This window comes from Anser cygnoides, chromosome 2 (assembly GCF_040182565.1).
Source record: "Anser cygnoides isolate HZ-2024a breed goose chromosome 2, Taihu_goose_T2T_genome, whole genome shotgun sequence".
NCBI lineage: Eukaryota > Metazoa > Chordata > Aves > Anseriformes > Anatidae > Anser > Anser cygnoides.
The window spans coordinates 135383232-135399174 of record NC_089874.1 but is presented as its reverse complement, the minus strand read 5'-3'; the positions used below and the strand labels follow the sequence as shown (position 1 = coordinate 135399174).

General features: G+C 42.1%; 2 protein-coding genes across 4 annotated transcripts in view; one reads left to right on the top strand and one right to left on the bottom strand.

Annotated features, from left to right (window-relative positions):
- Positions 1-685: 685 nt before the first annotated feature.
- Positions 686-5059, top strand: RBIS (ribosomal biogenesis factor). Its single transcript, XM_048045843.2, has 3 exons — positions 686-883; positions 3513-3629; positions 4907-5059. Exons 1-3 carry the CDS (start codon positions 761-763, stop codon positions 4973-4975), a joined length of 309 nt encoding a protein of 102 aa, XP_047901800.1. The 5' UTR covers positions 686-760; the 3' UTR covers positions 4976-5059.
- E2F5 (E2F transcription factor 5) overlaps positions 5017-15943 on the bottom strand; it is a 16934-nt gene continuing 6007 nt past the window's right edge. For 2 of the 3 annotated variants that reach the window (XM_066993140.1, XM_048045836.2), the window contains exons 2-9: positions 13686-13795; positions 12877-13038; positions 11620-11663; positions 10365-10429; positions 8436-8703; positions 7541-7741; positions 7078-7122; positions 5017-5748 (exon numbers count right to left, since the gene is read on the bottom strand). In XM_066993140.1, the coding sequence (XP_066849241.1) occupies positions 5639-5748; positions 7078-7122; positions 7541-7741; positions 8436-8703; positions 10365-10429; positions 11620-11663; positions 12877-12899 (756 nt within the window). In that variant the 5' untranslated portion in view covers positions 12900-13038; positions 13686-13795 and the 3' untranslated portion in view covers positions 5017-5638. Of the gene's footprint in view, positions 5749-7077; positions 7123-7540; positions 7742-8435; positions 8704-10364; positions 10430-11619; positions 11664-12876; positions 13039-13685; positions 13796-13894; positions 13993-15943 lie in introns of those variants that run through there. The other variant, XM_066993139.1, reaches the window with a different exon arrangement.

The window sequence follows — 15943 nt, the reverse complement described above, 5'->3', positions numbered from 1 at the left end:
TCACCCACTAAACCATGTCCCTAAGCACCACGTCCAACCTTTCCTTGAACACCCCCAGGGACGGTGACTCCACCACCTCCCTGGGCAACCCTTTCCAATGCCTGCCTGCTCTCTCTGAGAAGAAATGTCTCCTCATTTCCAGCCTGAACCTCCCCTGGCACAACTTAAGGCCATTCCCTCCTGTCCTATCAGTGGTTATCTGCAGTTATGGTCTAGATAGACCATGGTTGTACGAAAGACTCCTGAAGCTCTATAAACGTTTCACACTCTCAGCTGACAGCCTAACACTTCAAACGAACTGAACACTGCTCTGCCAAAATCCATCACCCCGTCCTCTCTCCAGAAGACACGATGAGGCTCTCTCCTTTCTTACCTTATGCCTTACCTATTTAAAAAATTATTTCACTCTATTTTATTTTATTTCATTTTATTTTACTTCATTTATTTTATTATTTTATTTAATTCTTTCCCTTCCCTTCCCTTCCCTTCCCTTCCCTTCCCTTCCCTTCCCTTCCCTTCCCTTCCCTTCCCTTCCCTTCCCTTCCCTTCCCTTCCCTTCCCTTCCCTTCCCTTCCCTTCCCCTTATCCCCCTTTATCCCACTGCCCTGCATCCCGCCGCACCCCAGCCTCCCCGCGCCCTTCCCGGCCTCCCCGCATCCAGAGGGCGGGGCGGGGAATCCCCGCGCCGTGACGTCAGGGCTTCCCCGGCGCGCGCCGTGACGCCAGCAGCGCGCCGCCCGGCCTCCTGGCGGCGGGGGCGATGGGGAAGAGCCGGGCGCGGAAGGCGGCGAAGGCGCCGAGCGTCTTCTGCATCGCCCGCGGCGGCGCCGGCAAGGCCCGGGGGAAGGGCCGGGCGCGGCGCGTCACCTCCGGGCTCAGGAAGGTGAGCGGCGGGCGGGGAGGCCGGGGGGGAGGCCGGGCGGGCTTCGCGATCTGAGCCCGGGAGGTTCCGGCTGCGCGCGGGGGGCGCCTCGGTGCTGAGGAGCCTCCCCCTCTGCAGATACCCAGCCCCGCCGGGTGCCGTCCCGCGCGCCGTGCTCTGGGTGCCCCTGCTCGGCGGGGCGTGGACCCGGTGGTCTCCACAGGTCCCTTCCCACCTCCCCCGTCCCGGGGCCGTTCCGCCATTTCGGTGTTCGCAGAGCCCCGCGGCGAGCTCCCCCCCCGCCGGCCGGCGGCTCCTCGTTCCCGTCGCGTTCAGCTGCGGCCCGCTGCCAGACGGGCTTAAACAGCAGCTCCAAAGAACAGAAGGGCCTTTGAGACTTTTTCCAGACGAAAAATCTCAGCCACCGAAGCCACCTGACAGGTTGGTCCGGCAGACGGGTGGGAACGTCGCAGACTTTTGGAAGCAGGGAGCCCCAGAACGGTTTCACGTTGCTGCCTTCGAGTCCCCGCTTAGTCTGGAGGGTTCTGCATAGCGAAGGGAGGAACAGGCTTAAAAACACCTTCATGAAAAGTCATTAGCTTGTTGGGAGTAAAATTTTATTCTGCGTGTTTGAAGCGGCATTCTTTAATTCATTAAGCTGTGGGGGATTTAGTTACCATTAAGCAGAATAGTAAGACGCTCAGTAAAAGTTGAAACAGGCTTATTCTTTAATAGATTAAAGCCCCTTGTAACTATCCAGGCAACTTTAGATATAGACATGCGTCCTACCTACAGGGCCTGTTTCTAGAGAAGAGTCCTTGCCCGGGTACCTAGGATACCGGGCATTAAAACTGACTGGGAAATGCTAACAGGCTGTTACGGGAAACCTAAACCTTCTGAAAATTGGGTCGCCCACAGCCCCATCCACTCTACTTGGAGCTAGGAGTTGTCTGTATTTCTTAAGGCACTTCTATAGATTGATTTGAATTAAATTGCTAATCTAAATAGACTTGTTTTATTAGCCTCGTGCCCCTGCTTTCTTACTACTGATTCTCCTGGTCACTCACCTGGGAATAAATGGGGTTATTTGTTAGTGTGTACTCTGAAATGACGGCAGCTTTGAAAGCAAAAGGAGTGTGTGTTTGCTTCTGCCTATGCACGTTGCTGAGAGGTTAATTGCTGTGGTAGCCTTTGGGACAGCACTAGGCAGCCTGAAATCTGGGATTGCCTTAAGATGTGTGAGCGTGCTTCTGGAACATCTGCAATGTAATATGCCATTATAATGCTAAGATGCTGTTCAAAGCTTGGTGCTTCAGAAGTAACGGGTGCCGGGGCTGAGATCAGCTGAATCTTACTTTGCTGCAGTGGTGAAAGAGTTCGTTCCCCCAGCATCCGCCCTGCCCCTCTACCACAGATCACTGTCCCTGGAGCACTGCACGATGCACCTTAGCATTGCACCAGTGCATCTTAGCTCTTGCCGTTCAAAAGCAAGCATCTTTGCTGAAATAACTTATGAAGAAAGGCTTGGAATAATCAACTTTTTTTGCCCGTACAACTCTTTTGCAAGTGCAACTGCTTTAATAATTTTGGATTTATTAGAACGTTAGTAGTACACGATTTGATGATATAATTAGGTGATGACAAATTCAAGTATAGAAATACTTCTACTAAAATGCAGTTTTGGAAGATATGCTTAGAATCATAGAATCAAGGTTGGAAGAGACCTCCAAGATCATCTGGTCCAACCACCCTACCACCAGAATCACCCACTAAACCATGTCCCTAAGCACCACGTCCAACCTTTCCTTGAACGCCCCCAAGGACAGTGGCTCCAGCACCTCCCTGGGCAACCCGTCCCAATGCCTGACTGCTCTTTCTGAGAATAAATGTCTCCTAATTTCTAACCTGAACCTCCCCTGGTGCAACTTGAGGCAACTCCCTCTAGTCCTATCACTAGTTACCTGTGAGAAGAGGCCGACCCCCAAATCCCCACACCTTCCTTTCAGGTAACTGTAGAGAGCAGTAAGGTCTCCCCTGAGCCTCCTCCAGACTAAACAACCCCAGTTCCCTCAGCCACTCCTCACTTGTGTTCCAGGCCCTTCACCAGCTTCGTAGTCCTTCTCTGGACATGCTCCAGGGCCTCAGTGTTGTTTTTGCAGTGAGGGGCCCAAAACTGAACACAGCGCTTGAGGTGCGGCCTCACCAGAGCAGAGTACAGGGGGACGATCACCTCCCTGGTCCTGCTGGCTACACTGTTCCTGATACAAGCCAGGATGCCGTTGGCCTTCTTGGCCACCTGGGCACACTGCTGGCTCATGTTCAGGTGAGCATCAATCAGCATCTCCAGACCCTTTTCCTCTGCACAGCTTTTGAGCCACTCTGCCCCAAGCCTGTAGCGCTGCATGGGGTGGTTGTGGCCAAAGTGCAGGACCCAGCACTTAGCCATGTTGAACCTCCCATGGGTCTCTGCCCATCGACCCATCTTGTCCAGGTTCCTCTGCAGGGTCTCCCTACCCTACAGCAGATTGACACTTCTCTCCAGATATAATACTGGCTGCTTAACAGTTGTGCAAAAATGGTGGAATTTCACATGCCAGTGGAATTTCAGTTTAACATACCAATGCGTGTATATTTTTTTTTCTCCCTACAGATAAACATTGAAAATGCTGACAAAGTAAGCAAAATAAATAAAGCATTTACTGAAATTCAGAAGGAAGTACAGCAGTTATCAAAAGGCCCTGTAGTGGAACCTCAGAAGAATAACCAGGTAATTTCTGTTTGTAAAAAATCTGAGGAGGGAGAATTAAGGGCAGTATGCGTTCAAAGCATCATATTCTGGCACTAAAACTGTAGGCAATTCTTGCTGTTGCTTTATGGCTATAAATCCAGCTTTATTAATTTCACTTTTTTTTTTTAAATGCTGATATCTGGTTAGCATATTCAAGTCCTATGTAACTACTAGTCACTAGAGAAGAAGGTGGGCAGCTAAGCTGCAGTGTGCTTCCACAACATGTATATTTTTTTAATCTATTAAAAAACAGGTAGAACATCATTTAAAAGTTGTTTCCAGCTCCAAACCCTCAAGACCTGTCTCTTTGTATTTACTTATGAGAAGTAGCAATATCTGAAACACCAGTTTCTGTACTACAACTCCTGCCTGCAGCACTTGCAGATCAAAACAATATTTTACTCTTAGTCTAGTCAACAAGGCTGCATGCAGCTTTGAGCATTGACAAGAAATAATTAAACAACTAAATACTGACAGGCTGCTCCTTATGCTGAATTTAAGCTCCTCTTTACAAAATCTTCTTATGCTGATACTTGCTGGTGCTGCAGGCATGGTTTGGGGGACAGAAAAGGCCGTGGGCCAGTATGAAGTACGCAGGTGAATCTGTCCTGGCTGTTGGGGAAATAAGAGGGAACTGGACGGGTGATTAGCAGCATTTACTGTGCCTGAGGTCATCAAGTTTCTGTATGGCTGGGAGTGACAGAACGAGTGCCAAAAACCTCAAGGGAAGCTGAAGGAAGAAGGAAGCTCAGGTGAAGGTGCTGCCAAGCACAGTATGAGGCCAAACAAGGACATTGGTGCCAGTGGCCCGAGTCCTATTAGCTTGCTATTGCATACAGCTGCGAACTTGGACTGTAGCACTACTCCTGTACTAGCAGGGCTGTACATGACATAGCATTGTATTTGATCACTTGGGCTGTAAGCAATAGTGTTTTCTCCACAGTTTCAAAATTATGCTATTGAAAGTATTCCCTGAATTAAAAGCTGTGCCTACTTCCATTTGGCCACGTACATTACTGGCACGATGCCCGGTCTTCCCCTTGCGGCATGAAGTAGTGGCTTCTTATCTATCAAGTGTAGTGAACCCCATAGTTCCCCCAAATTATTGAATTATATGACTGCAAAATTAGCCAAAAATAAATAATTAAGTATAATAAAGACAAGCTCATCATCTAGGTAATACTGTTTTTGTATTTTTTTTCCAAACAGTAAAAATAAATCATTTTCTACTTTACACTGAAACTTTTTTTTTTCAGGTTTCTACACATCCAGAAGCTGAACCAGCAAATGTGGATGCTGCCACAAGCCTATTATCACAGCTGTAATCAGTAACGAAGGGGTTCCAAGAATTGAAGATCACACAGGCTTTGTTTGTACAATTTTATTAAAAAAATCTTGTTAATATACAAGTATTGGCACACTTTAATACAAACTACAAACAGACCTTTCCTATCATCTAGGAAAGTGGAATGTCAGAAGTCAGTGTGAGAAACTTAAAGTGCTAAAACAGAAGGCACTTCACAAAATTGGTTCACTGAAACAATTAAGCATAACTCAAGTTGATATCCTTCACTTTTCAGCTTGGCAGTGAAAGCTTCAAAATTGTTTGAAAGGTCAAAAAGATATAGAAAGCTTCTTGGCAGTAAAGCTTCAAAGAAAATGCTGATAACTGTGAGCAAAGCCTAATCATTTTTTAAAAAATGATCAAAAGGCTATAAAGCATTTTCACTTTCCTTACAAAAGAAAACTCCAAATCATTGGATTACACAAAAGATACTCGGGTGAAAAAATGTGTCACAATTCTGACAAAAGCCCTTTTTTCTGGTGGTTGAATTTGTTTTGTGAAGTAGTTAAGGGAAGCAAAAGGAAATATACTCCCAGAGTCAGTGAACTAAGAAGTTATACATTCATTATTCAAATACTTAGGTTATGAAGAAGTCTAGAATGTTATAGTTAGAGGTAGATAAGTAGTCTGGTTGACACAATATCTAATAATTTAGTATCTGCACATCAAAGAGATCACAGACTCCTTCATTATCATCCAGGTTAAAGTTGTAGTCATCTCCGGGAGTAGGAGAGAGTCGTAAGAGAGGAAAAACTGTAAAGCAGGAATAGTTTAGTTTAAATTAAAACACTTGGAATATCAGCCCTACCTCATAATTCAGTATGTCTGTCATCACCAGTGCTGGGTTAGTCTTAATAAGTAAAATACTGTCTTGATAATCTGACAAGCATGCTAGGATACATACTGTGAACACCTGTATTGCCTTCAAACTAAGGCAACATGACACGTCCACATCTTTTTCCTTAGTACTTTACATAAATTTGCTGGGGTGGAATGATGTGGAATACAGACCTAATCTCTGCTTTTGCAGCAAAGGAGCTCCTGAGCAGATTTTGAAATGCTATCAACTTTCCATCACTTATATTTACATTTCTAACTGTTATAGTACTGTATGTATCAATCTTCAAATATTTATTTTAGATAAATTACTATTTTCCCTATTTTACACATAAAAAATGGAGGCTGTCCATTTCTCCGTGCACTGCATTTCATGCATGGGGTTGAGGCCATTTTTGGGGAATGCAAGAAGAGAAGCCTTGGCCCTCATTCTGTACTGCAGGAACACTAATCTAATGCAAATGAGCTGGGAACATGGTACCTGCTCTAAAAGAGGAGACTATTTCCATTTTAGCTGTGTATTTTATCGGTACATTCACGTAATCCATTCTTCCCTTATGAAGCTTGTAATTGCATGGTTCTTTCTGGATAAGCCCCAAGTTCGTCTGTTTGAAGGGCAGATATTAACACAGGCTGCTCACAGAGCAGCGTAGTTACTGGGGGAGCGGAACAAAGCCACCTGAGTTCACCTCTGTCTGGCAGCCTGCAGTCTGCGAGATATAGCACGGAGGGAGGCATGGAACAAATGAAATTACTAGCTGTGGCTCAGTTCTGCATTCATACGGCCGTGAAGATGGAAGACCAGAAAAGGGTTAGATTTGTTCAGCCAGTGTACCAGACCTGGCATGCATGCAGGCATATGAGTATCTTGTGAAATACCTGATCAAAGCTCCTGGAAGAAGCCTCAGGAAGATTAGTATTAAGCTTTATTTTTAAGGCAGCACTCTAGTCATCAACCTGTTCTTTCTTTGTTCCAAAATTAAGTACTGCTGGGTTACTCATGCATGTAAGTACTTGCTGGATTAAGACTTTCAGATTTTGATTGTTAAATCAAACTGCTGCAGGGAATGCATAGGGGTGCAAAGACAAGAATGGCAAGGATAGAGGAGGCAGTACAGGGGAAAGAAGTAGTTTCATACTGACTCTTGGCATGAGACTTAACAGACACCTACCAAGAGTGCTGTTCATACAAAAGACATGCTACTACTTTTTTAATAGCCGCAAGTAAAGATACTAAATACTTACCATCAGAAGACATGAGTTCATCAATAATATCCCCACTGATATTTCCTGTGAAAACAGGAGCATGCATTTATGGAAGTCAACAGATTCTCCGCATTACAACACTGAATTGCAAAGTACAGTATGGCTCGTGCACACTAGGAGCTGTGGAGATAGTATGCCACGTATATGTAAAATATCTTTGTATCCCCCAGTTTTTCCTAATAAATATCTCCTGCTCTCCTCATGCTGTACAGTTGATCCCTTATAGCCTTAAAGCCACGTAGCTTTTTTGGCAGCAGCAGAAAATGAGCTTGCTACTCAGAACTGGCTCAATGGCTTCATTAAAAGACAAAAACAAGGCCTGTCATCTCTGTGGGAAAAATGCTAATCTTTCCCTCTGTGTAACTCACTGGTAATTTGGTCAAAAAAAAAAAAAGGCTCAGGAAACAATAAAAACATTTAAATAGCAACTCTTTCTTCCTACCTGTGGGCTCATCCATCTTTGCTATGTCAAATGAGTTTGGCTTGAGAATACAGTTAACGTCCAAAGGGAGCAAACCCTGATAGTCATTTGAGCTAGCTGTAGCTTGGGCGACATCTCCTGAAAGGCTGGGGTACAACACTGCATCTGGAAGGCTGGAATAAGGAGTTGCTGGAGTTGTACTGTTTTGCTGCAAACTGCTTTCTACAAAGACAGGAAGGCACATTATATAGTCTGTTGTGGTAAAAAGGAACACGAAGCGCCTGCACCTGGCTTTATCTCCTGAGGAGAACACTGCCAAGGTCTGGGATGAGGTGAGAGGAGCCTCCTCACCATTCAAACTCAAAAGCACAATTTAATCAGGACCCCTCAGAAACATAGTCTGTAATACCGACACCATTTTCTTAAATATTTCCATATTACCCTACTATTGATACGAAAGAATACCTGATATTCAGGGAATCTCTCACTGTGGCTATGTGGAAGTAGGTAAGTGACCTTGTGGCACAAAAGCTTGAACTGGTGCCTTTATTATGTCTTATTAAAGGGTACATGTTCAAATCATATACTCCGTCAGAGGTTGGCAATTTCATTCCACACTGCATTCTGGAGAAGCATCTCAGATTAACAAACAGCATCACATTCAAAACCTGTTTGGTGTAAGATGGTAAGCTACAAGGGGAGAATCTGTTTCACTGGATAGAGTACAGAAGAGGAAGAGGCTTTTCTGTCAACCTCTTGAAAGCTGTTAGTAAGCCCTCAGGCTGGTTTCATAATAGACACCTGCACCTGCAAACTGTTGATCTGACTTTCCTTTATCTATCACCTTTTTTAACAGTTTCTTTCCTACCCCCAGTCCTCCCTCACCCATCTTAAGTGGAAAAAACTCTGGACCCACCTGATGGTGTGTCCACAACTGATGTTTGTGGCAACTGTTGTCCCTGGTTAAGACCGTGTTGTTCTGGTGGATTTTGAGTAGCTGTAGTAGGTTTAAGGGGAGTCACTGGAGCTGCAGGCTGAGATGGGGTCTGTGCAAGGTCATCGGGTGGAGGAACTGGAAACACCATGGGCTTGGAGGAGCTTGATTCTTTATTTATAAGCAGTACATGAATAGGTCCTGAATTACTCTTAAGATTGATCTGGTATTTCTTCTGTCCATTCTGTCCCTGTAGAGGTGGTGTATTAAGAAAGTTAAAATTCCTTTAGAACTTCAAACTGTACAAAAATACAACAGTAACTGCACAGACTTATTTCTCATAGTAACTAATGAAGATGTTTGAATAGAATTCTCAAATTGATGCACCTTTTACCTCCCAGAAGATTGTGCTCTTCTAGTTAAAACACTAGGAAGAACCAATAATTGGCATAAACGTATCAGATCATATGGAGACAGGGAAAAAAAAAATAATGATCTAACAGGAAACAGATTACAAACCTGTTATGCATTTACTTGGCCACAGCACAGTTACAGAAGACACAGATATACCATCTTTCAAAGTGTTTAGGTTATGAATTCAAGTTACTCGAAACTTATAGCAAGACTGCAGTTTATCAGTAACAAAACAGATAAATAATGATCTCTGTGCATTTAAATTTCTTCCTCTTAAAAGGAGCTCCAGAATGATCTTAGCTAGGACCAACCATCCCACGACAGTTAAATATCTCACTCAGACCGAGTGAACACAGGATCATAAGTCAGCAGAAACAATTCTTAGCTGATTTGCTAGGCCTCCTTTTGGTAAGTCATTCAAACACTAGGACGATTCCTGTAGTACAGTCTCTGTGAGACCACTGGCTCACAATGGCTAATCCAGCAAGCAGGTTTTCAGCAAGTATGTTCTAGAAAAAATGAGGATGAGAAAAGTGGGAAAGGTGCCTAGGGAGAGAGGACCCAAAGCAAAACAATCCAATTTCAAGTTGTTAAGGGAAGACTAAAATCAGCTGTTCTTGTCCTCAACAAAAAGCCAAAAAAGATGCATCACAACTGCTTTGGTCACACAGAGAACCACACCATTGCCTGAACAGTTTTCAGCATAGATGGACAAAGATCCAGTACCACTGGACCAGCTGGTCCTAGCTTTGGATGTTATTATGATACCAGACTGTGTTTAGCCCTACTAAAAATAGCTTCTAAAACTTACCTTGTGAACTTCACCCTTCTACAAGTATAGTGGGCTATCATGCTTCATACAATGCTCTCTCCCAACTATGTAAGATACCAACTCTATTTAAAACTAAGCCCTACGATAAAAATGATTAAAAGATGGATAGCAGTAAGTAATTTGGCCTCCTACTCTAATCCTGCCCATTAAAGTCCTCAGGATTTAAAACAAAAAACAAAAAACTCTGCAGTCTGTGTTTCTCTATCCAGTCTAGTACCATGTGACTGAACACAACCTGCATCTAAACTAGAACTACAACTAAACCTAAAAGGCTTTTCTATAACAGATAGGATTTAGCAATACAATAAATGTGAAATCTGACACATAAAAGTCACTGCTAATTAGTTCTGAAGGGAATTCATAACAATTATACATAATTTGGAAAGCTGCAACTTTTAAGAATAAGAGAGAAGAGAGGGGCAAAGAAACCCACTACTGTATCTTGTTTTCAGTAGGAGACGAGTTACCATTAGTCTTTCTTTTGTACACCTAGTTTTACTGTACAAAAATACACTTCGTCCCACCCAGCCCTTCCATTCTCAACTAAGACCAACTTATATTTTTTTTTCTCTCGCACAGACAGAGATAAATGCTCAGCTCTAGCGTAGCTCTTCTTCTCCACTGTCCTTCTAGAATACTTAGGTAAACAAGAAATCAGTACATACCATTTCGGGTATAGGTACTTCTAACTGCGTACCACAAGGTGCTTGAATTGCTAGAAGTGTGTCTCCTGGTTAAATAGCAATTTTTAAGAAAGCGTTAACTGTGCATATTTTTCGTACATCTTGCATGGTATCTACTCGAATGAGATAGGAAAATTCTCTAAGGCCTCTTAAAAGACCGCATAATTCCAGCATAAATAAACTTGTGATGGGACTTGCATAGTCCCTGTAAGTTTCAAGATCCAATATTTAACTAGCTTCTTTTTCAGCTAAACCAACTCTCTGATACAGCATACTTTATGGCTTTGAAGACAAGTTACACAGGAAAGCAAGAAAATGATTTAATGATTGTCTTCAGTGCCAACATTTCCAAGTGTCTAAGCTCAGAACTTCTGCAGCATATACAACTTAGATTTAACAGTTGACTATAAAACTCACCTGTGGCGTACCACATGCACTAAAACTTATTGGTTAAAGTTAGGAGATCACAATTACATCCACAGTACTTGCACAACATGCCTTATCTGCACATCAATTCCTCTTCATCCATAACTTGGAATAGTGCTCCTTTGCTACCTGAGATATATTTACATAAAGTACAATATAACTGGTATACTAAATGCCTCCTCCATATTTTGCAAGTAACTAACTCTTTTCCACAACAGCTTCTTTTTGTTAAACTCCACAGTAGTCTAAACTTGCATTTTTTTATTCAAAAACAAACCCAACCTTCCTTATGTCAAAAAGATGATCTTGAGCACAGCTGGAGGCTGAGCAACAATCTTCCCTTGAGTAACTCAGGATCAGTAAAGGATGTCCAGGGCAAAAATTTCTGCCAGCAAATCTTGGCAATTTGTTCAGCAAATCTTGGCAATTTGTTCAAACTTCCCATACAGAAAGAATCTTTTTGATTTAGCCATGTCCCATCTTTGAACTTCAGCTGGCTCCATTTGTATAATATGAAGAATTCCCTCCGACCGAAGCTGCCCCCAGAAACTTTTATGAAATCTGGTGAATTGGACCAACATGCCCTCTCCCTGGTTCCGTTAGAGCCAGAGGCAAGCTATTACAAAGTATGAATACAGAAGAAGACAACCAAAAAGAGTACTCTGAAAACAGCTGAACTTCCATTCACTACCGAATACTTATTCTAAATTCAAAATACTCGCAGGGAAAAAGCAGGTTAGCAAGTTAGCTTTCAAGAGGAAGATCAGAAAATCCCTCACTTTAAGAAATACAGCTTTTAGAAACAACTCACCATTGAAGCAGTTACAGATATCTTCATGGGTGACATATGAAAATGTAATTTATGTCAAGGAACATTTTTCTAATGCATGAAATGCATGATTTGTTACCCTTTAAAAGAAGTTTGTCCAAACTGAGCCTAAACTATAAACTTACTGCTGTTACTCTGAGGTGTAATCAAGGCATGATTTATGATGTTCAGAATAGCTATTTAAAAAATAACACCGTTCTGTACTGTAAAAAATAAAAATCTATATACATAAAAAAAACACCAAAAGAAGAGAATCTGAGTAGCTTGAATCAAGAGATTCTTTTTAAACAGAGAACATGTAAAATCTTGTTTTTAAGAACAGCATTTACCTCATCAACTCGACACTACAGAATTCAACAATGTACCAGGATGTCCCAAAATCACATAAAAATATGCTGGAAGGGACTTGAGAGTTCACCCTGCCCCAAGGTAGGATCAACTATTAAGAAATTCCAGACAGATGTTTGCCTCTCCTGTTCTGGAAAACTTCCAGTGATAGATGATATTCCATCACCTCCCTGGGGGATCAATTCCAGTGTTAACTCTCCCAGGAATAAGTTTCTCCTCATATCTTACTTAAATCTCCTTTCTTACAAAATCCATTTTATAGGTGCAGTTTCTATAGAGCAATTGCAAGTAACGCTGAGTACTTAGCACTGGTACAATCAATAAGAAGGGCATTTTCCTGTTCCAAATCTCAATACTTGGGTCAATATGTTACAAGACAGATAAACACATAATTACAAGCAATGTAGGCAGACCTCTCTGCTTATTGAGTATTTACACTCAGGATACTTTTCCAATTCCAAACCAAACAAGCTTCAGGACTTTGTTAATTCAATTTATCTTTGGGTGATAGCTTAATCTTTTTGAGAGAAGGAAGTAACAGGAAAAAAAAAAAAAGATTCACATAAAGTACCGCTAAGAAATATAAATCCAAGTGCCTGAAGGCAATACAATTCATTTTAAACCAGAATTATACTGTGGACTTAAAAATTGCTGCCATATATACACGTGCTATATTATTTTCAGGTTACCCTTCATACAGTCAGAGAGCTTAAAAAGTCATGTAAACATGATTTAAACTCTTCTTTTTGAACCAAAACCAGAAAAAAAAAAAGATTAGGCTTTCTTTGTTTCTGGAAGAAATGGATAACAGTGTGCTTTACCCTTTACCTATGTTTTAGCTGCTGTTTTAATACTAGTTCCAAGATGCACACAATTTGTTGAAAAGGATATTGGTGGTTTGTAGAATCATCCATAACGTTCTTGATGCTTTGCTGTAGCCACAGTTTCTGCTGATCCAATTCTTTCTCTTTCAGCTCTAGATCTTCAATTTCAGATTCAAGATACCTCAGCCTGTCTATTACTTCTTTTGTATTGCAACCAGCACCTACTCCTCTTAAAAAGGTATAAAGGTTCGTGAAACAAGAAATGAAAATCTAAAAGATCATTTCCTAAGTATGCTTCCAATAATTTGAAAATATACTAATATTCAACATAAAGGAAATGAACATCTACTTGCCTGGCAGTGTTTTAACAGAAAATGAACATTGTTAACTTCAGATCAGGTTTAGAATTTCCCTCTACCCAACTTGATTTTCTTTTGGAATGTACGTTTTTCTCCATTAGAGATGGTTTGCAGATCTCCTTCACCTCCCTCTTAACTCTTCAGTTATACTTTCATCTTCAGGAACCGAAGAGAAAATAGGCATGCAATGCAGGTGGGCAGGTAGGTGGAAATACTGTCACCCAATACCCTTCCCAGATTCAGCTAGTGTGAATGCTAGTTATAAAGTAGCACTCCAAGTTTCATGAAAGCATCTCTGGTATATGTTTTAAACCTGATTCTATGTATCAAAGATGCAAATTAAAGATAAGACAAATAAATAAAGTTCATTTAAAACTTTACTGTCATTCCAAAATGTTGCATTGCTCGTTGATGAGCCTAATGGTAATTTTATTCTATCTTAACTGGTCAGAAGAAGTGGAAGGAGGCAATTTTTGTTGATCTTGAGCATATGAGGAAATGCAGAATTGAAGCTTACTTCCACTGAATGCTGTTTTTTGACTTCTTCTCAATGAGATCAATCCCCTCCAAAACGTTAGTGATATCATAAATCCTTCTCTTCTGCCTTACGGCAAGGGTATCAGCAGCCTGTGAAGAGAAGAGCAATGAGTATCAGCAATCTGCACGCTGAGGGCAAACAACACACACTGTAAGCCATTCCCCAAAAACATGCCAAATAGTAATTACGTAATTCTGAAGGGAGACGGTTCAGCCCTTCAAGAGCTGGGTGCTCGTAGCATCTGCTTCAAATGGCGGGCAAGAGTGGCCTCCTGTGGCTTGAAGACCTGTCGAGAGGGGTCAAATTGGCCAAGGCCCACCCTTGCCAGGCAGGAGAGCTCACGCGAATTGCCAAGACTGCCCTCTCAGCACCTGCACCACACGCTACCACCCGCACACAGGAGCTTGCAGTGCCCCTTCTACAAGGTAAGAAACAGTAGGGAGGGCAGATGGCAACACCCTGCAATGGAACAAGCCTCTGAGGCCAACTGCAGGTTAAGTTCATCATCCCCTCTGCTGACACTCTCTGGATCAATCTGCGTTGGGATACGGAAAGATTTGGGGGTAATTTCCCAAACTGGCTGAAGGAGAGCTGCATGACTGTAAGCCAGCACTGTCCTGTAAGCCACCGTGTCAGGGAACGAGTGATAGGATGGGAAGAAATGGCCTCAAGTTGTGCCAGGGGAGGTTTACATTGGGTATCAGGGAGAATTTATTCACAGAAAGGGTACTCTAGGAGGTGGTGGCATCCCCACCCCTGGAGGTACTTAAGAGACGTGTGGACATCGTGCTTGAGGCCATGTTTCAGTGGTGGGCTTGTCATGTTAAGCCGATGGCTGGACTTGATGATCTTATGTTTTTTTTCCATCCCAACAGGTTCTATGATTCTGTAACAGTTCACTGCGTGAATCCAGCCTGTGGAGCCGCCCGCTCTGCCTGTGGTAGCGCGCACCAAGAGCCGCCTCACGGCCGCCAGAACCCCCACACAGGGGTTCAGGCCGATGCTCACCCCCGAAAAAAAATTCTCTTTTCAGCTAAGGCTAGCTACGTAGTGTTTCTACTTGCTGTCACAGCATGTCACCGAAAGCAAAGCACAGTACAAGTCAGAGGAAAGGCCACTTAATCATTTGTAATTCTGCCCATGAGGACTTTTTTGTACCTGATGCAAAGGCTTAAGGTAAAGTAAGCAAACCTGAGCTAGTCACGCCTCCCATATCCTCCTCTTTTTGATGCTGTAAAGTGCCTCAGGTTCAGTGAGTATTAGACAAAAGGATAGAAAAGCAAGGAGGAGTCTGACTGCAACTACTCTGGATGCTCAGATATATAGAATATAATTGTATTAAATTATTAAAAGAAATAAAAAGAGAAGGATAGCTGGCAAAGACTTTTGGATTCCAAATTTGAACTAATGGGTTAAAGCCAACTAATTTCTTCTATAGGTACATAGAAATTTATTTCAGTTCGTCCAACTAGCTAATAAATTAATGCTCTTAGCAAAGGAGCCTGTATGAAGAGTACAACCTGAGACAACAAAAAAGAGGGAGGAAAATCATATCCATTTTATAGCAAAGTCCGTATTACTCCTTTAACAGTATTTTTGGAACCATAAACAAACTCACTAATCTTCCAAAGAAATGACATTTTCCTATTAGAAAGTTAATTACTAGGACTTAGTAGTCCAATTTATATTGGTGAATGTTTTGCTAGGGAAGGGAAATTAAAGGATAAAAAGGAAGAAGAATGAAGATTTAAAAAAAAAAATGTTCTTGTAGCCATGAAGTATAAATACTGTTCCTTCTCAACAGTGACACACCTACTAAACAGTGTTTCTACTGACACTGTTATCAACATTTATCTTTTGTATGGTCTTCTCCAACAGTCAGTTAAAAATCTAATAAAACAAAATACATGTAAATGCATATAAAATGCATGCTTTGGTTCTCCAAGGATGCAAGCTCTTCAAGCCACTTGTATCAGCAGGTACGTGCCTGCAATTTTAGCTGCACACATACATACTGTTTACAAAGATGGCAAGTAAACCCTTCAAAACCTAGTTAAGTGACAAAATTGATGCTGCTTGTGCAACATTTCATCAACTCCCTCTATATTTCACAGTCTTCAGATTCACAATTTTTTACATTTCTACGAGATCTCTACATTGTTCTGTGCAAAGAATGCACAGCGTACACTTAATCAGCAGCTATTCAACATCCTGATTAAACTGACTTTTAAAACTTA

Bases quoted from the DNA above. Each gene is read 5' to 3' on its own strand.
- RBIS (XM_048045843.2), top strand. From the start codon at position 761: ATGGGGAAGAGCCGGGCGCGGAAGGCGGCGAAGGCGCCGAGCGTCTTC. The intron at 884-3,512 runs GTGAGCGGCGGG...TTCTCCCTACAG, and splicing joins TCACCTCCGGGCTCAGGAAG to ATAAACATTGAAAATGCTGA. The intron at 3,630-4,906 runs GTAATTTCTGTT...TTTTTTTTTCAG, and splicing joins AACCTCAGAAGAATAACCAG to GTTTCTACACATCCAGAAGC.